Source organism: Nerophis lumbriciformis, linkage group LG02, assembly GCF_033978685.3.
Source record: "Nerophis lumbriciformis linkage group LG02, RoL_Nlum_v2.1, whole genome shotgun sequence".
Taxonomy (NCBI): domain Eukaryota; kingdom Metazoa; phylum Chordata; class Actinopteri; order Syngnathiformes; family Syngnathidae; genus Nerophis; species Nerophis lumbriciformis.
This window is the reverse complement of record NC_084549.2, coordinates 1,755,001-1,778,039: the sequence shown is the minus strand read 5'-3', so window position 1 is coordinate 1,778,039 and position 23,039 is coordinate 1,755,001. Positions and strand designations below refer to the sequence as shown.

The 23,039-nt window shown below is 42.5% G+C and overlaps 1 protein-coding gene across 1 annotated transcript in view; it reads left to right on the top strand.

Annotated features, from left to right (window-relative positions):
• LOC133572380 (ankyrin-3-like) overlaps positions 1-23,039 on the top strand; it is a 367,012-nt gene that overhangs the window by 137,640 nt on the left and 206,333 nt on the right. Inside the window, exons 6-11 of the mRNA XM_072915334.1 lie at positions 1,959-2,144; positions 2,281-2,301; positions 7,723-7,821; positions 13,481-13,579; positions 15,863-15,961; positions 16,308-16,505. Coding sequence (XP_072771435.1) covers positions 1,959-2,144; positions 2,281-2,301; positions 7,723-7,821; positions 13,481-13,579; positions 15,863-15,961; positions 16,308-16,505 — 702 coding nt within the window. The remainder of the gene's footprint in view (positions 1-1,958; positions 2,145-2,280; positions 2,302-7,722; positions 7,822-13,480; positions 13,580-15,862; positions 15,962-16,307; positions 16,506-23,039) is intronic.

The window sequence follows — 23,039 nt, the reverse complement described above, 5'->3', positions numbered from 1 at the left end:
GGTCCCACCTCTGCTAAAAGCCCACAGACACGAGACAAATGGCTCGCAGCTTTACACCGGGAAAACGAGGACGGTGTTGTACCGAAATCTGTTACCCATCAGAATTTGTAACTCCAGGGGGCGATGCTCCCATGGCGTTTGTTTGATAGTTAAACGGCAAGCCCAAAGAGGAGGAGAAGAAGAACGCTTGCGTAAATGGCGTAAACTATCCTTAATGCTGAAACGTCAGTTGTCAGAATTTCAGCATTAATAATAACAATGGACTCATACTATAATGAAAGTAAGTCATTGATTTCCAGAATATGTGTAATTTATTAATGCTGAAATTCTGACAACTGACGTTTCAGCATTAAGGATAGTTTACGCCATTTACGCAAGCGTTCTTCTTCTCCTCCTCTTTGGGCTTGCCGTTTAACTATCAAACAAACGCCATGGGAACATCGCCCCCTGGAGTTACAAATTCCGATGGGTAACAGATTTCGGTACAACAACGGTTCTCACTGGAGTCCCCCAAAATCCCGGGTCGTGTGTTCGGATCACTTCGTTTCTGGTAAATATAAGGAACAAAAATCCACCTTCTTAACCACAACTTGGCTATACCGTCCATGCTAATGTTGAACCCGTTGAATTTTTACTGAATAACGTTCGACAGCTGAAGTTGTTGTTGTTGCACAACAATAACATACGGTATAAAGGCTATTTCCAGTAATTCAGCAAATAATAAATCATAATACTTAACTGAATTTGAATGAGCTCTCTACAGATATAATAAATATACAGATACTGGTAGCCACCGTGTCATCCTTATTATCATTTATCAACATACCTTGGGTGATTTAACAATTTTTATGTGATTTATTCGTTATATAACAACCGAAGCTAACAACCGACCTGGTGCGCTTGTGAGGTAGACATAAAGATTTCCAAATTCCATGTCCGGCCATTGTGTAGGATTATCAGTCCACGCATCTGCTGGAAGGCGGTAAGGGCAGTCGTTTAATCCAACTACAGAACATTTTAACTCGTATCTTAACCTAGCCTCACTGGAAAGACTATTTACATAATCATACGCCATTTAGAACAGTTTAAAATGCCGTGAAACCTCGTTAAATGCCTTTTCTGTCAATGCTGTGTTCGCTGTGAGCTGGTTTGTTTTCAACCAATTCAATATGGCGACCGGTTGCTAGGGGATTGGCAGGCGGAAGTGACGTAGGTCCGCCCTCGCCTATATGTCTCTTTCAACATTTTGGGTTGCCGACCCCTGGTCTAGTCTCTTACGTCAATGAGATCAATAATATTATAATGTGTTCATCATTTCACACATAAGTCGCTCCTGAGTATAAGTCGCACCCCCGGCCAAACTATGAAAAAAAACTGCCACTTATGGTCTGAAAAATACGGTATTTGTTACACTCCCTCCCCCCAATGTCCTAATTCAACTTTACCATGGAGCCAACACCTAGTTGAATGATATTATTATATTCATGTTAGCATTTCAGATAGCTAGTCATTAGAGCTGTAGTTGCCTGCTAGCGATTAGCGCTCTGGTTGCCAGTTACTGATTAGCTCTCTAGTTGTCAGCTGGCGTTTAACGCCCTAGTTGTCTGCTAGCAATTGGTGCACTAGTTGCCAGCGAGCGATTACCGCTCTCTGTTTGCCAGCTACCGAATAGCACTCTAGTTTCCAGCTAACAATTAGCGTGCTAGTTGTCAGCTAGCGATTAGTGCTCTGGTTGCCAATCACTGATTAGCTCCCTAGTTGTCAGGTAGAGTTTAACGCCCTAGTTGTCTGCTAGCAATTGGTGCACTAGTTGCCAGCTAGCGATTACCGCTCTCTGTTTGCCAGCTATTGATTAGCACTGTAGTTTCCAGCTAACAATTAGCGTGTTAGTTGTCAGCTAGCGATTGGCGCTGTGGTTGGCGTAAGACCAAGCTTCAGTTTTCTCTCCCCATGCGCAGGACGGCTTCACCCCCCTGGCGGTGGCCCTCCAGCAGGGCCACGACCAGGTGGTCTCCCTGCTGCTGGAGAACGACACCAAGGGCAAGGTGCGTCTGCCCGCCCTGCACATCGCCGCCCGCAAGGACGACACCAAGGCGGCGGCCCTGCTCCTCCAGAACGACCACAACGCCGACGTGGAGTCCAAGGTAAGTCATGTTTGATATCATGTGACCACTTGTGAGGATTTCAACCCCAGAGGAGCCTTTTTTGTCCCCTTCCTTCTTCTTCTGTTGTTTCCCCTGACTAACCACACACTCTCTCCTCTCCTGGCGGACTTGGTAGATGATGAATAGAACCACAGAGGTACTCCTCAACTCTGTACATGACTTAGTCTCTTCATTTCAGCTCATCAGTGGTCTGAAAGAGAACCCTAACCCCTAAAAAACACAAGTGAAGCCCCTTCATCCCGACTGTTTCATCCTCCTCCTCCATGGCGCCACTCATGTAGAAGATAGTCTCGGGTGGAGGGAGAGAGCGAGACTGCTGGATTAATGGCGCATGTTTGCTGTTTATGGCTGGACGCTTGGCTAGCCAAGCTTTTCCTGGATTTTTAATGGTTTCATGGTGCCTAAAATGTAAGCTTTGGCTCTTATTTTTGGCAAACAATTTGTGTCTGAATTGACTTCAGAGTCCATGAAACTGATTAACGTGATAATCAGGATGTAACGCATGTCAGGTGGTTATCACTTTGTCCTCAACCTGCATGGCACGTTTATTCACACTAATGCTTTTATTCATTACTTAGATTTTATAGACCTTAACAAATAACTAGCTAAAACTTTTTAACTTTTTTTAATGCAGGTCTGTATCAACCTAATGTTGTGACCGGGTGAATCTACACACTGTTTCTCGAGTTTCTTTCCCTCCCTGTCTGGAAGAAAACTTCAAGATTTATAGTACAGGCCAAAAAGTTTGGACACGCCTTCTCATTCATGTGTTCATTTTCTTTATTTTGATAATAATAACAATAGAATTTATTCGTAGGAAGCACTTTACATTGAGCAAACAACCTCAAAGTGCTAGTGTATTAAAAAATAAATAAATAAAAAGATAATAAAAATTAAAGCTGCAAGCAGCGATGGACGGGACCGACTTTGAGGGCTCATAAAATCCAAACCGGAGCAGTAATTAAAACTCTTTCATCAACTTTTGATCAGAAGGGTTCAATCTCTTTCCTTTGCTAATTTGAAGCCGACACGACAAACGCGCTCGGAGGAGATAATGTTTGAAAAAAGGTGACTGTTTTCACTCAACTTTTGTTTTGAAGGGGGAATTGCAAACTTCCTGTTGATTTTTGCTGGGGGTTGTCAGTGTATGAAATCTAGGTCTACTTGAGACCTACATGGAGGTTTTTGTTTCATGTCTCTACGACATTCCTACTGGGAGTTAGAGGCAGTTTTGTCTGTGTTTTCTTCCTAGGGGGCGCTAGAGCGCAATTTTGAGTTTTGGGGTTTGTTTTTTTGATTAGATCGCAATTTTCGCCAGTCCTGATGTGTGTCCAATTTGGTGAGTTTTGAAGCATGTTAAGGGGGTCAAATTACAGCTCAAAGAGGTGGCGGTATACATACTTGCCAACCTTGAGACCTCCGATTTCGGGAGGTGGGGGGTGGGGGAGTGGTCGGGGGGTGGGGCGGGGCGTGGTTAAGAGGGGAGGAGTATATTGACAGCTAGAATTCACCAAGTCAAGTATTTCATACACATATATATATATATATATATATATATCTACATCCTGAAAATATGCAAACAAAACTGTGTTTAGATAATTGATACTTCAAACTTGCATAAAGATAACATGAATATAACATAACTTGGCTTCTGAGAGCTTCAAAATGTAATGAATAAAATGCTAAAGTTGTTGCATTTTTTAAATAATTAAATATGGTCATTTTAAATGAATTATTATGATAATTTAAAATGTATTATTTCAAATATGTTTATTTTAATGTACCGGTATAATTCTATGGCTGGACGTAAGAAAGAGTCAGAAAAAGAAAAAAAAAAAAATACAATTAATTTTTATGTTTTTAGCAAAATATAGCAAAAATTTATTTATTTTTTTAATTTTTTTATTAATAAATATATTTATTTTTAGGTAAGATAAACATAATAATACAATTTATCTCTAGTCTGGATGATTTAGTTCTTGTCACCCTGTTGTCCTCCATCGTGAAAAAAGGCTGTCCTCACTCAGGTCCGGCTGAAAATCGGGAGATTTTCGGGAGAATATTTGTCCCGAAGAGGTTTTCGGGAGAGGCGCTGAATTTCGGGAGTCTCCCGGAAAATTCGGGAGGGTTGGCAAGTATGGCGGTATAATAAAATAAATTAAATAGGGTCCTCTGTCCCAAAGGGACTCGATCCCTAATAAATAAAAATAAAAACTAGAACAGCCTAATAGCTAGAACTAGTATGCATATATCTAAAAAAAAAAAAAAAAAAAGCCTTTTTAAGCCTTTTTTAAAAGCATCTACAGTCTGTGGTGCCCTCAGGTGGTCAGGGAGAGCGTTCCACAGACTGGGAGTCTGTTAAATCAACGTCAGAACCCAACATTGAATAAACGTCGTCAAAAAGCATGTTGTTTCAACATTATGTTTGAGTTGTACAATATTGGTTGGGAAAGATCAAATTTCAAAGGTCAAATCAATATCAGAAACCGACATTGATTAAATGTTGTCAAAAAGCATGTTGTTTCAACGTTATGTTTGAGTTGCTCAACGTCAGGAAGTTGTTTCAATGTCTTGTGCCTGCTGGGTAATCTGTGGCTCTCCAGTGTTGTTGGTGAACCTTCACTTCCCATACTTGACTTCTTTGCGGGTCGTTGGGAAAGCCGTGTCAAATCTTTCCACGACACTCGCGGGTGGAGCGGCCCCACGTCGCACAACAGGCCACTTCATCGAAAAAACAAAGGAGGAAGCGCGACAAAAACATGGCATAGGCTCAAAGTTAGTAGCAAAGATGGCGCCCTGTGAGTGCCTTTTGACCAGTCATTGAGGATGGTTTAAACTGGACTCTGTTAGTAAAAACATGCGGTGTTTTTGCTTCTGAAAAGTTGCTACTTGCTGTAAAAACTCATCTCAAGCATTTTGCATGGGTGCAGAGTAGAGATGCGCGGATAGGCAATTTATTTCATCCGCAACCGCGTCAGAAAGTCGTCAACCATCCGCCATCCACCCGATGTAACGTTTGATCAGAACTGCACCCGCCCGCCATCCGCCCGCACCCGCCCGAAGTTTTATTTACGGAGGCAATAATTGAGCATGGATTTCCAATCGCACTGGCTGATCACATGGGACAGTTAAATGTTTGTAATGCAACCTTTAAAAATCATTACGCGGTGATCGCGGTCCCAAAAATAAACTTTTCTTGCATGATAATGTCCAGAAAAATTCGCTTTATATTACTATAGAGTCCTTTTAACGAATGAGTTTGATGGTTTATCACAAACCTTAAATGAAAGAAGTCCTTTGTTCTCCTGCACCATGCGCGCGTGCGCTTTGGCCTTGCTTCGTGTTTGGTGCGCAATCCTGTCGGCTGTATTTCACAGCACGACATACTGTTAAAAGTTGAAGAAATCTTGTTAAATGTTGACAGCATAACTACCAAAATACAGAAGTATGTCCTTAATATTTTTGCAGTGCTATTTCTGTTGAAAAGTTCAAATGATTACATTAGAGATGTGATGTGCCACTTTTCAAGTGTCTGATGGCCTAAATTAATTTTCATTAATTTTTCATATTTTGAATTCTTTTGAAAGGCTTACAAAAAAACTACATTTGAATTGTAATTCCATGCTATTGACAGGACTATTAATTTTAATGAAGTTAGCTTACCATGTTTACAGTATGATAATTGTGATAGAAATGTGAATTTTAGGCACAGAATATTTTTTACAATTGAACAAGGCAGTAGATTATACAAGCTTGGACAGAAAGTTAATAATGACACCAATTTTTTTTTTTAATGGAATTGTTTAGTACTGTTTTACCATTTGTTTACTGTAAAAAGTGTTTATACTTTCAATTAACAAATTGAAGTCTTGTGAAAGGTTGACAGGATAACTGGCATTAACTGTCAAAATAATTTCAAACTATTGAATTTAGCTTACAGAATAAACATGTCAATCAACCCATATGATTTTTGCTGTAATATTTTTGTTTTGAAAAGTCACTGTGACTGATAGAAAAGTGATGGTTTTAGCAACATTTTAACCTGTCTGAATGCTAATAATCATTTTGCGTCGGGGGGCGAAGCCCTGAACCCTCCACCAGGACTTTGTCCTGGACCTACCGGGGCCTGCGGCCCTTGGACCCTGGCTACTAGGTTTTTCTGATTTCAAAAGTTGGCAGGTATGGTGAGGTTATAAAGCTTTTGCCTGTTAAAGAAAGGAGACTGATCCAATGCAGCACAGACTTTCGCGTGCCACGCTGTCACGACCCAGACGCACACCAGTGCGCAATCATATGGGAGCCGCGCTGAGCGCACCTCCAAGCGCGTCTCGCTGCCGGCGACGGCCAGGTATGGGCCCACGCTCCAGCGCCATCCATTTTCAGGGCTAGTTGATTCGGCAGGTGGGTTGTTACACACTCCTTAGCGGGTTCCGACTTCCATGGCCACCGTCCTGCTCTCTATATAAACCAGGGTGAGCCCCACCCCTTTCGTGAGCGCACTGCGCGCGGAGTGACCCCTGTTACGCGCCCCCCGGCAACAGGGGTGGCGGGCAGGTAAGCTGCGCGGGCGGAGCGCGCGGAGTGACCCATGTTACGAGCCCCCGGCCACGGGGGTGGCGGGCAGGTAAGCTGCTTACCTGCTGCGCGTGACGCCGGCGGCGGCGAAGGCGGACGAGGCGGGGTGTCGGTGCGGTGGTGACCCTGGACGTGCGTCGGGCCCTTCTCGCGGATAGCCTCAGCTACGGCTCCCGGTGGGGCCCTCTCGGGGGAAGGGGCCTCGGTCCCAGACCCCGGCGAGGCGTCCCTTCTCCGCTACGTAAAAGTGTCCATCTCTTTTTTTTTTTTTTCTTCTTCTGTTGTGGCATATGCTGCAGGTGCCTGCTCGTTTTTCGTATGTGGGTAACAACATTTAACTATGTATATATATTTACCAATTGGTTTAACTGCCACCCGCAAAAAAAAATAAAAAAAATAAAATAAAAAATAATCTAATTAATCCGCCCGACCCGACCCGCGCGCGGATAAAATCTTTTTTTTTTTTTTTTCATCCGCCCGATCCGCGGATAATCCGCGGACTCCGCGGTTGTGCCCGCAAACCGCGCATCTCTAGTGCAGAGTAACAAAACTAGGTTTGCTTTAAAGTGTTTATCATTTTGTATTTTTTTTATTGTGACCAACTTGTGGGATTGTAGGACTTTTTTGCTGTGGTTGGTTAAGGATATTGCGTATCTGCCAGGAGACACCTGCTTCAGTTCCACAGCCTCATGCTGACGTTATTTGGACAGCTGTCGCTCACTAAGCCAGGATGTGGCTCTCATTCAGGATGTTGGCTCCATTAGCGGCCCAATGGAAACAGGAAGATTAGATTGAGTTGTCATCTATTTCAGTGCTGGGACAGAAAGCCCAAATGGTATCCTGAATTTTGTGGTCATACCATTGGTGCCCCCTTACACCCACACCCCCCCTGTGATGATGCTTTCATTAAAAAGACAGGAAGTGTTTCTTTTTGTTTTCTTTTGCAAAATAATGTACGTTGTGTTGTTTCCCCCCCGATCAGAGTGGCTTCACCCCACTTCACATCGCGGCCCACTATGGCAACATTAACGTGGCCACGCTGCTGCTGAACAGAGGAGCCGCCGTAGACTTCATGGCCAGGGTGAGTTGGCAGCGCCCTCTGGTTTCTCGGAGGCGTACTGACATCATTGAGTTAAAAAAAAACACCAAGTGCATGTGCAGGGGAACCTCTATTTCTTTTTGCAAACTATTAGCTGGAGCCAAGTACCGTATTTTTCGGAGTATAAGTCGCACCGGAGTATAAGTCGCACCTGCCGAAAATGCATAATAAAGAAGGAAAAAAACATATATTAGTCGCATTTTTGGGGGAAATTTATTTGATAAAACTAGGGCTGCAACGACTAATCGATTATAAAAATAGTTGGCGATTAATTTAGTCATCGATTCATTGGATCTATGCTATGCGCATGCGCAGAGGCAATTTTATTTTATTTTTTATATTTTATATTTTTATAAACCTTTATTTATAAACTGCAACATGTACAAACAGCTGAGAAACAATAATCAAAATTAAAGCTGCGAGCAGCATTGGTCGGGCCCGCGTATTTGGCAGGTGCTAGTCCTAAGTGTCCCAATACTTTTGTTCAGTTTTCGTCATAAGTGTCCCAATACATAAATATAGTGGGGCGGTATAGCTCGGTTGGTAGAGCGGCCGTGCCAGCAACTTGAGGGTTGCAGGTTCGATCCCCGCTTCCGCCATCCTAGTCACTGCCGTTGTGTCCTTGGGCAAGACACTTTACCCACCTGCTCCCAGTGCCACCCACACTGGTTTAAATGTAACTTAGATATTGGGTTTCACTATGTAAAGCGCTTTGAGTCACTAGAGAAAAGCGCTATATAAATATAATTCACTTCACTTCACTTCACAATACTTTTGTCTACTTTTAGTCCGAATTGTCCCAATACTTTTGTCTAGTGTACCTACCTTGTCTGCATAGTGTGGGCACGCTGGTGCTTCCTGCTTTTAAGCAGCATTCTTGAAAAAACAGCAACATCAGCGCAGCGGCTCTTTGAAGGGTCATAAAATCAAAACCGGAGCCGGTATTAAAACTCTTTCGATAACTTTTAATCAAAAGGGTTCAATCTCTCTCCTGTGTTAGTTTGAAGCCGAAACGACAAACGCGCTCAGAGGAGATAATGTTTGAGGAAAGGTGACCGGTTTTTACAAAAATGTTGTTTTGAAGGGGGAATAGAAAACTTCCTGTTGATTTTTGCTAGGGGTTTTCAATTTATGAAATGTAGGTCTAAGTGAGACCTACATAGAGGTTTTTGTTTCATGTCTCTCCGACCTTCCCAGTGGGAGTTACAGGCAGTTTTGTCATTTTTTTCTTGCGAGGAGCAGTTTTTTCTGCGTTTTATTAAAAAATTGCGCTAGAGCGCAATTTTGAGATTTGGGGTTAGGTTTTTTTATTAGATCACAATTTTTGCCAGTCCTGATGTGTGTGTTCAGTTCGGTGAGTTTTGAAGTATGTTAAGGGGGTGAAATTACAGCTCAAAGAGGCAAAAGTGACTGTTTTTAGTACTTTTTTGTCTTGAAGGGGGAATTGCCAACTTCCTGTTGATTTTAGCCCGAGAATGTACAATTATGAAATGTAGGTCTAAGTCAGGCCTACATAGAGGTTTTTGTTTCATGTCTCTCTGACCTTCCTAGTGGGAGTTACAGGCAGGGTTTTTTCCTAGGGGGCGCTAGAGCGCAATTTTGAGTTTTGGGGTTCGTTTTTTTTTATTAAAAGACAATTTTCGCAGGTCCTGATGTGTGGGTCAAATATGGTGAGTTTTGAAGCATGTTAAGTGGGTCAAATTACAGTTTAATGTGGCGGCGGAAGAATAAAGAATAATAAAACCTTAGAAAAACAATAGGTCCTTATGTCCCATTGCAAAAGGACTCCCGAAGGCCATGCGGGCCCTAATAAGTATGGTGCCAGTATGCTGGTTTTTTTTCTCCAATAAAATACTGGAAAGGATAGAAATGTAGTTTGTCTCTTTTATCCGATTATTAATCGATTAATCGAAGTAATAATCGACAGATTAATCGATGATCAAAGTAATCGTTAGTTGCAGCCCTAGATAAAAGCCAACAGCAAGAATAGACATTTGAAAGGCAATTTAAAATAAATGAAGAATAGTGAACAACAGGCTGAATAAGTGTACGTTATATGAGGCATAAATAACCAACTGGTATGTTAACGTAACATATTATGGTAAGAGTCATTCAATAATAATAATAGTTGCAATAGATTTTATTTGTAAAAAGCACTTCGCATTGAGTAAACAACATCAAAGTGCTACAGTGTATAAAAAAAATAAATTATAAAAATAAAAAGATAATAAAAAATAAATAAAAATAAAAACTAGAACAGCCAAATAGCTAAAACTAGTATACATATATCTAAAAAAAGGGTTTAAAAAAAACCCGCTTGGAATATATATATGTATACCGTATTTTTCTGAGTTTAAGTCGCTCCGGAGTATAAGTCGCACCGGCCGAAAATGCACAATAAAGAAGGAAAAAAACATATATAAGTCGCATTTTTGGGGGAAATGTATTTGATAAAACTAGGACTGCAACGACTAATCGATTATAAAAATAGTTGGCGATTAATTTAGTCATCGATTCATTGGATCTATGCTATGTGCATGCGCAGAGGAAATTTTATTTTATTTTTATATTTTTATAAACCTTTATTTATAAACTGCAACATGTACAAACAGCTGAGAAACAATAATCAAAATAAGTATGGTGCTAGTATGCTGGTTTTTTTTCAATAAAATACTGGAAAGGATAGAAATGTAGTTTGTCTCTTTTATCCGATTATTAATCGATTAATCGAAGTAATAATCGACAAATTAATCGATTATAAAATTAATCGTTAGTTGCAGCCCTAGATAAAAGCCAACACCAAAAATAGACATTTGAAAGGCAATTTAAAATAAATAAAGAATAGTGAACAACAGGCTGAATAAGTGTACGTTATATGAGGCATAAATAACCAACTGGTATGTCAACGTAACATATTATATATTATATATTATATATATATATATATATATTTGACAAAATGAAGATAAATACTCTTTTTAAATATCTGCTTGACTTATCATTTCAAAGCAAATAATCAATCAAATTGTAGACTGTAAAATTGACAATAGATTTTACGGTTAAATTCCGCCGACTGAGTTTTTTTTACCCTAAAATCAACTTTGGTACTGTGTTTTTCCATATGCAGTAAGACACTAAACATTAAAAAAACATACAATAAAACAAGATTTTACAGTTAAAAAAAAAACGTTGCTTGAATTTTACTGCTAAAAACAGTGCTATTGTTCCTCCATTTATTCCATTTTTTTATATGCTGTAAAAAAAAAACACTGCGTTTACTGTAAAATTCTGGTGACTGAGCTGACAGTTTTTAAAGTAAAATGTAGATTTTTTTTTCAGCTTATGTAAAAAAAAAAAAATGTTAGTGTATTTTATATATATATATATATATATATATATATATATATATATATATATATATATATATATATATATATATACACATATATATATGTATATATACATATATATATATATATATATATTACTCATTGAAAAAAATTTTTTAGTGTATTTTATATATATATATATATATATATATATATGTATGTGTGGGAAAAAATCACAAGACTACTTCATCTCTACAGGCCTGTTTCATGAGGGGTTCCCTAAATCATCAGGAGATTTTAATGGAAGCATTCACATACCATGGTTTGTATAAGGCACAGAGTGGGTGGGTACAGGCTGGCGTAGGGGCGTGGTGATTGGCTCATGTGTTACCTAGGAGGTGTTTCCGTCTGTGGCGGCATGCTGATACAATTTCGCTGCGCTTGTTGAGGGATGACAGGTCTGGATGGTATATAATAAACAGTTTCTCTTTCAAGCATAGGTTACATCTTTTATTACCACTATTGTAAGGTGTGCTGAATGCAAGAATTTGCCATGTTATTGAATATTCAACATTATTGTCTTTGAGCGCATATGCCAAATTTTCAAAGAGAACGGCCTACGGATCACGATTGAAGCCAACAAGCAAACCGTCAACTTCCTTGACGTCACTTTCAACCTGAGAAATAACAGCTACCAACCATTCACGAAACCCAACACAACGCTCCAATACGTGCACCATGACAGCAACCATCCACCCACCACCACGAAAAGAATACCTACCGGAATCAATAAAAGGCTATCGATGCTGTCATCTAGCAAAGCTGAATTTGACCAAGCAACCCCCCGTACCAAAAAGCCCTTGATGAAAGCGGGTACAATTTCACCCTCACCTATGAACCCACGCCAGGAAACCAGCCAAAAAAGGACAGAAAACGAAACGACATCATCTGGTACAACCCCCCATAGAGCAAAAACGTCTCAACTAACATTGGACACAAATTCCTCAATCTGATTGACAAACACTTTCCCAAAAACAACACCCTAAGAAAAGTATTCAACAAGAACAACATTAAATTGAGCTACAGCTGCATGAACAATATACGACAAATCATCTCAAACCACAACAAAACAATTGCAAATGAGCCATCGGCCCCCAGACAGAGCGACTCCAAAACCAACAAAGACTGTAACTGTCGAAAGAAACCTGATTGCCCTCTCAACGGGGGGTGCTTACAAACATCAGTTGTCTACCAATCTAAGGTAACACGCAAGGACATTAACACATCCGACACATATGTAGGATTAACCGAGGGAGAATTCAAAACCAGATGGAACAATCACAAGGCTTCTTTCAGGAACAAAAACCTGCGAAATACCACAGAACTCAGCAAACACATTTGGGACCTCAAAGACAATAATGTTGAATATTCAATAACATGGCAAATTCTTGCATCCAGCACACCTTACAATAGTGGTAATAAAAGATGCAACCTATGCTTGAAAGAGAAACTGTTTATTATTTACCGTCCAGACCTGTCATCCCTCAACAAGCGCAGCGAAATTGTAACAACATGCCGCCATAGACGGAAACACCTCCTAGGTAACACATGAACCAATCACCACGCCCCTACGCCAGCCTGTACCCACCCACTCTGTGCCCTATATAAACCATGGTATGTGAATGCTCCCATTAAAATCTCCTGATGATTGAGGGAACCCCCTCATGAAACAGGCCTGTAGAGATGAAGTAGTCTTGTGATTTTTTTTCCCACACATACATATATATATATATATATATATATATATATATATATATATATATATATATATATATATATATATATATATATATAATTATATATGTATATATATATATATATATATATATATATATTACTCATTGTTACAAGCGGCCCTCTGAGGGCAACCATAACTGCTTAATGAAAAGAAATTTGACACCCCTGACTTAAATAAACACCTTGAATCAGATTGTTTATTTGTGAGCACAAAATAAAAGAAAAAAAAGGAGCAAGTGGACCTTTGATTCAAAATAATTACAGCTAATTTCGCACAGCGTCAGTAAAATACCTCCTTGAAAAAGTGAGGTGGTTAGTGGTTAGTCCGTACCATCAGCTAATGTTTGTGCTGCTTCCTGCCACTAATCACGTGTTACTTGGCAGCCTGGAGATAAGAAGATAAACACACACACACAGACTTGATTTCTCCCGGTAATTAAAGGGAGCAAACGATCTTTGTTTTGGCACGTCTAATCAAGCCTTGTTTGTGCTAATGTGCTGTTGTTCCTGTGCAGAATGACATCACGCCGCTCCACGTGGCCTCCAAGAGGGGCAACAGCAACATGGTCAAGCTGCTGCTGGACCGAGGCTCCAAAATAGATGCCAAGACCAAGGTGAGACCGCCAGTTTTCAAAATAAGAGGGTTTTTATTTTAATTTTAAATCAATATAAAAAACACAAGATACACTTACAATTAGTGCACCAACCCAAAAAAAAAAAAAAAAAAAGGTTTTACACGTTCAGTATTCCAGTTGGACTCGGCCTCGCGGTGTGTTCAAGGACAGCAGCTACTATTTTGAACACTGTGAATTAGATTGCTTTATATTAGTTTACATAACTATTTACTCACTTACTCAAATAATAATAATCATACACCAATGCAATATTTTATCATTTTGTTGAATTACATTTACTAAAACACGTTTGCAGTAATACATTACTGATTACTTGTTTCAACACTACTAAAAAAAACGGGTCATTAACCTTATTTATTTATTTAAAACACATACCATTATGGTAATATAACATGATAATTTAAATTAAAATAAAATAATTAATATAAAATAATTTTTTTACAATACTTGTAAAAAAAATACAATAAATAAAATAAAATAAAAATAAAAGTGTTATGCATTCATGTAGTTTGACAGTAAACTTGCAGTGCATAAATATTCAAAAAAAAAAAAAATTAATTGAAAGAATAACAAATTATTGATTTGTATAAATCGTCTAAAATTAAATACTTATAAGAATAATAAATTATAAATTTTGTATAAATCGTCTAAAAATAATAATAAATTAAAAGAATAATTCATTATTAATTTTGATTGATTACAAATTATTATACCTTGCCATTGCATTTACCGTATTTTCCGCACCATAAGCCGCCCTGGGTTATAAGCCGCGCCTTCAATGAACGGCATATTTCAAAACTTTGTCCACCTATAAGCCGCCCCGTGTTGTAAGCCGCATCTAACTGCGCTAAAGGGAATGTCAAAAAAACAGTCAGATAGGTCAGTCAAACTTTAATAATATATTAAAAACCAGCGTGATGTGGGCGCGCATGGAGTCGTATATCAACATGGACGGAGCTGCGTGAAAAAAAGCCACCCGGCCTCTTCGCGTAAACTTCCCTTAACCACTCGCTCACCTTTTCTTCATCCATCCATCCCTTTCGAGTTAGCTTTTATGATGACGCCGGCTGGAAAGGTCTCTTTTGGCAAGGTCTTCCTTTTGAATATCACCATGGGTGGAAGTTTATGGCCATTAGCATGGCAAGCTAGAACCACAGTGAAGGATGACTTCTCATTCCCTGTGGTGCGAATATTCACCGTACGTGCTCCCGTTGTATCCACAGTGCGGTTCACAGGAATATCAAAAGTCAGTGGAACCTCGTCCATGTTGATAATGTTCTCTGGCCGGATCTTTTTTTCAGCTATCTTGTTTTTACAATATGCACGGAAAGTAGCCAGCTTTTCTTGAAAGTCTTTAGGCAGTTGCTGTGAAATAGTAGTCCGTGTGCGGATGGAGAGATTGCGTCTTTTCATGAACCGGAAACCTGTCGCTTAGTAGGAGCCATTTTGTGGTCTTTACAGATGTAAACACACAAAGGAAATGAAACGTAATATCCGCGCGCTTCTTCTTCTTCTACGCGGGCGGGTGGTTGCTTACAGTAGAAGAAGAAGCGCTTCCTCTTCTATGGGGGCGGGTGCTTACCTTGGCGGTTGCTTGCGTAGAAGAAGAAGCACTTCCTCTTCTACGGGGAAAAAAGATGGCGGCTGTTTACCGTAGTTGCGAGACCGAAACTTTATGAAAATGAATCTTAATATTAATCCATATATAAAGCGCACCGGGTTATAAGCCGCACTGTCAGCTTTTGAGTAAATTTGTGGTTTTTAGGTGCGGCTAATAAAAATACGGTATATTGTTTTATATACATTTTTGTTATTATTGAAATCTTAATATAACAGTAAGGTAATTAATAGTGAGCGTGCACAGTTTATACATTATTTAAATAGATGAATAATAATATTTTAATAAAAAAATGTTATTGTATTGTTTTAATACAATTAATTTTGTCATTTTATATCGTTTTACTTATACTATAAAAATGGGAGCCATTACCTCCCTGCTTGGCACTCAGCATCAAGGGTTGGAATTGGGGGTTAAATCACCAAAAATGATTCCCGGGCGCGGCCACCGCTGCTGCTCACTGCTCCCCTCACCTCCCAGGGGGGTGATCAAGGGTGATGGGTCAAATGCAGAGAATAATTTCGCCACACCTCGTGTGTGTGTGGTACTTTAACTTTAACTCATTTTTGAGGATTTGTTATTTTATTTGAAATATGTGGGGTGAATGACTCTTTAAATCAAAAACACTTGCTCAATCCTTGCAGGACGGCCTAACTCCCCTTCACTGCGGAGCGAGGAGCGGCCACGCCCAGGTGGTGGAAATCCTGCTGGATCGAGGGGCTCCGGTGCTGTCCAAGACCAAGGTAACATCATCACTTTGGGGAGAGACTCTTGGACTTGGTGTGTGGTCGGCCTCCATAGCGGGACAGGTGACCTTTAACCTTGTCAGTACTTGACCACACAGCGCCTAGAGCTGTGCTGAAGTCTCAGGGTCTCCACAACGTCGGGTGCCACCCGAGCGGAAGCACTCTGGCCTGGCGTGGACCACCAATGTAACCATTTAGACGTTGTTGTAATGGCCCGGTTATAACAATGTTGTATTGTTGTAATGGCCTGGTTATAACAATGCTCCCGCAGTCTCCCCACAAACACTCTTTGAAACATCCCCGCTGACTTGTCTCCTTTTGTCTGCCTCTCTCTCTCTCTCAGAACGGCCTGTCCGCGCTGCACATGGCCACTCAGGGCGACCACCTCAACTGTGTGCAGTTCTTGCTGCAGCACGACGTCCCCGTGGACGACGTCACCAACGACTACCTGACGGCGCTGCACGTGGCCGCCCACTGCGGACACTACAAGGTGGCCAAGCTCATCGTGGACAAGAAGGCCAACCCCAACGCCAAGGCCTTGGTAACGGACCCACGCCTTAGCGTTATATTATCCATCCTCTGTTCAACACGCGTCTCCATTCAAAGCAAGAAGTGAGAAGAAAACAGGATTAAAAATAAGAACATGTCAATCCGATTACAAGGATATGAAATAATCTGAATATGAGAATAAGAAAATGAGAGTAATAACATGAAGAAATGAGAATAAGAAAAGAAAAATGTGAATACAGGGACATGAAATATTGTGAACATAAGAACGAAAAAGAAGCAGTGCCTGGGGAATCTGTGGTGGGCTCTCCTATTTCTGGGGCTGAGGTTGCTGAGGTAGTTAAAAAGCTCCTCGGTGGCAAGGCCCCGGGGGTGGATGAGATCCGCCCAGAGTTCCTTAAGGCTCTGGATGCTGTGGGGCTATTCTTGGTTGACAAGACTCTGCAGCATCGCGTGGACATCGGGGGCGGTACCTTTGGATTGGCAGACCGGGGTGGTGGTTCCTCTCTTTAAGAAGGGGAACCGGAGGGTGTGTTCTAACTATCGTGGGATCACACTCCTCAGCCTTCCCGGTAAGGTCTATTCAGGTGTACTGGAGAGGAGGCTACGCCGGATAGTCGAACCTCGGATTCAGGAGGAACAGTGTGGTTTTCGTCCTGGTCGTGGAACTGTGGACCAGCTCTATACTCTCGGCAGGGTCCTTGAGGGTGCATGGGAGTTTGCCCAACCAGTCTACATGTGTTTTGTGGACTTGGAGAAGGCATTCGACCGTGTCCCTCGGGAAGTCCTGTGGGGAGTGCTCAGAGAGTATGGGGTATCGGACTGTCTGATTGTGGCAGTCCGCTCCCTGTATGATCAGTGCCAGAGCTTGGTCCGCATTGCCGGTAGTAAGTCGGACACGTTTCCAGTGAGGGTTGGACTCCGCCAAGGCTGCCCTTTGTCACCGATTCTGTTCATAACTTTTATGGACAGAATTTCTAGGCGCAGTCAAGGCGTTGAGGGGATCTGGTTTGGTGGCTGCAGGATTAGGTCTCTGCTTTTTGCAGATGATGTGGTCCTGATGGCTTCATCTGGCCAGGATCTTCAGCTCTCACTGGATCGGTTCGCAGCTGAGTGTGAAGCGACTGGGATGAGAATCAGCACCTCCAAGTCCGAGTCCATGGTTCTCGCCCGGAAAAGGGTGGAGTGCCATCTCCGGGTTGGGGAGGAGATCTTGCCCCAAGTGGAGGAGTTCAAGTACCTCGGAGTCTTGTTCACGAGTGGGGGAAGAGTGGATCGTGAGATCGACAGGCGGATCGGTGCGGCGTCTTCAGTAATGCGGACGCTGTATCGATCCGTTGTGGTGAAGAAGGAGCTGAGCCGGAAGGCAAAGCTCTCAATTTACCGGTCGATCTACGTTCCCATCCTCACCTATGGTCATGAGCTTTGGGTTATGACCGAAAGGACAAGATCACGGGTACAAGCGGCCCAAATGAGTTTCCTCCGCCGGGTGGCGGGGCTCTCCCTTAGAGATAGGGTGAGAAGCTCTGTCATCCGGGGGGAGCTTAAAGTAAAGCCGCTGCTCCTCCACATGGAGAGGAGCCAGATGAGGTGGTTCGGGCATCTGGTCAGGATGCCACCCGAACGCCTCCCTAGGGAGGTGTTTAGGGCACGTCCCACCGGTAGGAGGCCGCGGGGAAGACCCAGGACACGTTGGGAAGACTATGTCTCCCGGCTGGCCTGGGAACGCCTCGGGGTCCCACAGGAAGAGCTGGACGAAGTGGCTGGGGAGAGGGAAGTCTGGGCTTCCCTGCTTAGGCTGCTGCCCCCGCGACCCGACCTCGGATAAGCGGAAGAAGATGGATGGATGGATGGATACATTTACTAAAACACGTTTGCAGTAATACATTACTGATTACTGGTTTCAACACTACTAAAAAAACGGGTCATTAACCTTATTTATTTATTTAAAACACATACCATTATGGTAATATAACATGATAATTTAAATTAAAATAAAATGTTCTTATAACATGGACTTGTAACTGCATGCTCTCGACAATACTTGTAAAAAAAAATAAAAAAATAAAAATAAAATAAAAATAAAAGTGTTATGCATTCATGTAGTTTGACAGTAAACTTGCAGTGCATAAATATTCAAAAAAAAAAAAAAATTAATTGAAAGAATAACAAATTATTGATTTGTATAAATCGTCTAAAAAAAAATAATTATAAGAATAATAAATTATAAATTTTGTATAAATCGTCTAAAAATAATAATAAATTAAAAGAATAATTCATTATTAATTTTGATTGATTACAAATTATTATACCTTGCCATTGCATTTACCGTATTTTCCGCACCATAAGCCGCCCTGGGTTATAAGCCGCGCCTTCAATGAACGGCATATTTCAAAACTTTGTCCACCTATAAGCCGCCCCGTGTTATAAGCCGCATCTAACTGCGCTAAAGGGAATGTCAAAAAAACAGTCAGATAGGTCAGTCAAACTTTAATAATATATTAAAAACCAGCGTGATGTGGGCGCGCATGGAGTCGTATATCAACATGGACGGAGCTGCGTGAAAAAAAGCCACCCGGCCTCTTCGCGTAAACTTACCTTAACCACTCGCTCATCTTTTCTTCATCCATCCATCCCTTCGAGTTAGCTTTTATGATGACGCCGGCTGGAAAGGTCTCTTTTGGCAAGGTCTTCCTTTTGAATATCACCATGGGTGGAAGTTTCTGGCCATTAGCATGGCAAGCTAGAACCACAGTGAAGGACGACTTCTCATTCCCTGTGGTGCGAATATTCACCGTACGTGCTCCCGTTGTATCCACAGTGCGGTTCACAGGAATATCAAAAGTCAGTGGAACCTCGTCCATGTTGATAATGTTCTCTGGCCGGATCTTTTTTTTCAGCTATCTTGTTTTTACAATATGCACGGAAAGTAGCCAGCTTTTCTTGAAAGTCTTTAGGCAGTTGCTGTGAAATAGTAGTCCGTGTGCGGATGGAGAGATTGCGTCTTTTCATGAACCGGAAACCTGTCGCTTAGTAGGAGCCATTTTGTGGTCTTTACAGATGTAAACACACAAAGGAAATGAAACGTAATATCCGCGCGCTTCTTCTTCTTCTACGGGGGCGGGTGGTTGCTTACAGTAGAAGAAGAAGCGCTTCCTCTTCTATGGGGGCGGGTGCTTACCTTGGCGGTTGCTTGCGTAGAAGAAGAAGCGCTTCCTCTTCTACGGGGAAAAAAGATGGCGGCTGTTTACCGTAGTTGCGAGACCGAAACTTTATGAAAATGAATCTTAATATTAATCCATATATAAAGCGCACCGGGTTATAAGCCGCACTGTCAGCTTTTGAGTAAATTTGTGGTTTTTAGGTGCGGCTAATAAAAATACGGTATATTGTTTTATATACATTTTTGTTATTATTGAAATCTTAATATAACAGTATGGTAATTAATAGTGAGCGTGCACAGTTTATACATTATTTAAATAGATGAATAATCATATTTTAATAAAAAAATGTTATTGTATTGTTTTAATACAAATAATTTTGTCATTTTATATCGTTTTACTTATACTATAAAAATGGGAGCCATTACATCCCTGCTTGGCACTCAGCATCAAGGGTTGGAATTGGGGGTTAAATCACCAAAAATGATTCCCGGGCGCGGCCACCGCTGCTGCTCACTGCTCCCCTCACCTCCCAGGGGGGTGATCAAGGGTGATGGGTCAAATGCAGAGAATAATTTCGCCGCACCTCGTGTGTGTGTGGTACTTTTACTTTAACTCATTTTTGAGGATTTGTTATTTTATTTGAAATATGTGGGTGAATGATTCTTTAAATAAAAACACATTCTCAATCTTTGCAGGACGGCCTAACTCCCCTTCACTGCGGAGCGAGGAGCGGCCACGCCCAGGTGGTGGAAATCCTGCTGGATCGAGGGGCTCCGGTGCTGTCCAAGACCAAGGTAACATCATCACTTTGGGGAGAGACTCTTGGACTTGGTGTGTGGTCGGCCTCCATAGCGGGACAGGTGACCTTTAACCTTGTCAGTACTTGACCACGCAGCGCCTAGAGCTGTGCTGAAGTCTCAGGGTCTCCACAACGTCGGGTGCCACCTGAGCAGAAGCACTCTGACCTGGCGTGGACCAGCAATGTAACCATTTAGACGTTGTTGTAATGGCCCGGTTATAACAATGTTGTATTGTTGTAATGGCCTGGTTATAACAATGCTCCCGCAGTCTCCCCACAAACACTCTTTGAAACATCCCCGCTGACTTGTCTCCCTCTCTCTCTCTGTCTGCGGTCCCTCAGAACGGCCTGTCTGCGCTGCACATGGCCACTCAGGGCGACCACCTCAACTGTGTGCAGTTCTTGCTGCAGCACGACGTCCCCGTGGACGACGTCACCAACGACTACCTGACGGCGCTGCACGTGGCCGCCCACTGCGGACACTACAAGGTGGCCAAGCTCATCGTGGACAAGAAGGCCAACCCCAACGCCAAGGCCTTGGTAACGGACCCACGCCTTAGCGTTATATTATCCATCCTCTGTTCAACACGCGTCTCCATTCAAAGCAAGAAGTGAGAAGAAAACAGGATAAAAATAAGAACATGTCAATCCGAATACAAGGATATGAAATTATCTGAATATGAGAATAAGAAAATGAGAGTAATAACATGAAGAAATGAGAATAAGAAAAGAAAAATGTGAATACAGGGACATGAAATATTGTGAACATAAGAACGAAAAAGAAGCAGTGCCTGGGGAGTCTGTGGTGGGCTCTCCTATTTCTGGGGCTGAGGTTGCTGAGGTAGTTAAAAAGCTCCTCGGTGGCAAGGCCCCGGGGGTGGATGAGATCCGCCCGGAGTTCCTTAAGGCTCTGGATGCTGTGGGGCTGTCTTGGTTGACATTACTCTGCAACATCGCGTGGACATCGGGGGCGGTACCTTTGGATTGGCAGACCGGGGTGGTGGTTCCTCTCTTTAAGAAGGGGAACCGGAGGGTGTGTTCTAACTATCGTGGGATCACACTCCTCAGCCTTCCCGGTAAGGTCTATTCAGGTGTACTGGAGAGGAGGCTACGCCGGATAGTCGAACCTCGGATTCAGGAGGAACAGTGTGGTTTTCGTCCTGGTCGTGGAACTGTGGACCAGCTCTATACTCTGGGCAGGGTCCTTGAGGGTGCATGGGAGTTTGCCCAACCAGTCTACATGTGCTTTGTGGACTTGGAGAAGGCATTCGACCGTGTCCCTCGGGAAGTCCTGTGGGGAGTGCTCAGAGAGTATGGGGTATCGGACTGTCTGATTGTGGCGGTCCGCTCCCTGTATGATCAGTGTCAGAGCTTGGTCCGCATTGCCGGTAGTAAGTCGGACACGTTTCCGGTGAGGGTTGGACTCCGCCAAGGCCGCCTTTTGTCACCGATTCTGTTCATAACTTTTATGGACAGAATTTCTAGGCGCAGTCAAGGCGTTGAGGGGATCTGGTTTGGTGGCTGCAGGATTAGGTCTCTGCTTTTTGCAGATGATGTGGTCCTGATGGCTTCCTCCGGCCAAGATCTTCAGCTCTCAATGGATCGGTTCGCAGCCGAGTGTGAAGCGACTGGGATGGGAATCAGCACCTCCAAGTCCGAGTCCATGGTTCTCTCCCGGAAAAGGGTGGAGTGCCATCTCCGGGTTGGGGAGGAGATCTTGCCCCAAGTGGAGGAGTTCAAGTACCTCGGAGTCTTGTTCACGAGTGGGGGAAGAGTGGATGGTGAGATCGACAGGCGGATCGGTGCGGCGTCTTCAGTAATGCGGACGCTGTATCGATCCGTTGTGGTGAAGAAGGAGCTGAGCCGGAAGGTCGATCTACGTTCCCATCCTCACCTATGGTCATGAGCTTTGGGTCATGACCGAAAGGACAAGATCACGGGTACAAGCGGCCGAAATGAGTTTCCTCCGCCGGGTGGCGGGGCTCTCCCTTAGAGATAGGGTGAGAAGCTCTGTCATTCGGGGGGAGCTCAAAGTAAAGCTGCTGCTCCTCCACATGGAGAGGAGCCAGATGAGGTGGTTCGGGCATCTGGTCAGGATGCCACCCGAACGCCTCCCTAGGAAGGTGTTTCGGGGCACGTCCGACCGGTAGGAGGCCACGGGGAAGACCCAGGACACGTTGGGAAGACTATGTCTCCCGGCTGGCCTGGGAACGCCTCGGGATCCCCCGGGAGGAGCTGGACGAAGTGGCTGGGGAGAGGGAAGTCTGAGCTTCCCTGCTTAGGCTGCTGCCTCTGCAACCCGACCTCGGATAAGCGGAAGAAGATGGATGGATGGATGGATAAAATATAACAAAACATTTTCAAAACAGGCGACAAAAGCTCCTCTTGGCTGAATCACGTTCGCACGCAGTCAGTCAGCGCATAACATCTTTTAAAAAAAACGTTTTGAAAATGATGAATCGATTTAGAATGGAAATTAGAATCGCGATTCGGATCTGAATGCATTTTTTTAAGCATCCCTAATATACAGTACAGTAAAATTAAAGAACATGTGTTTTAACTTAGATTTGTTTTATTTTTGATGTAATTTGATTTACAGTATGAA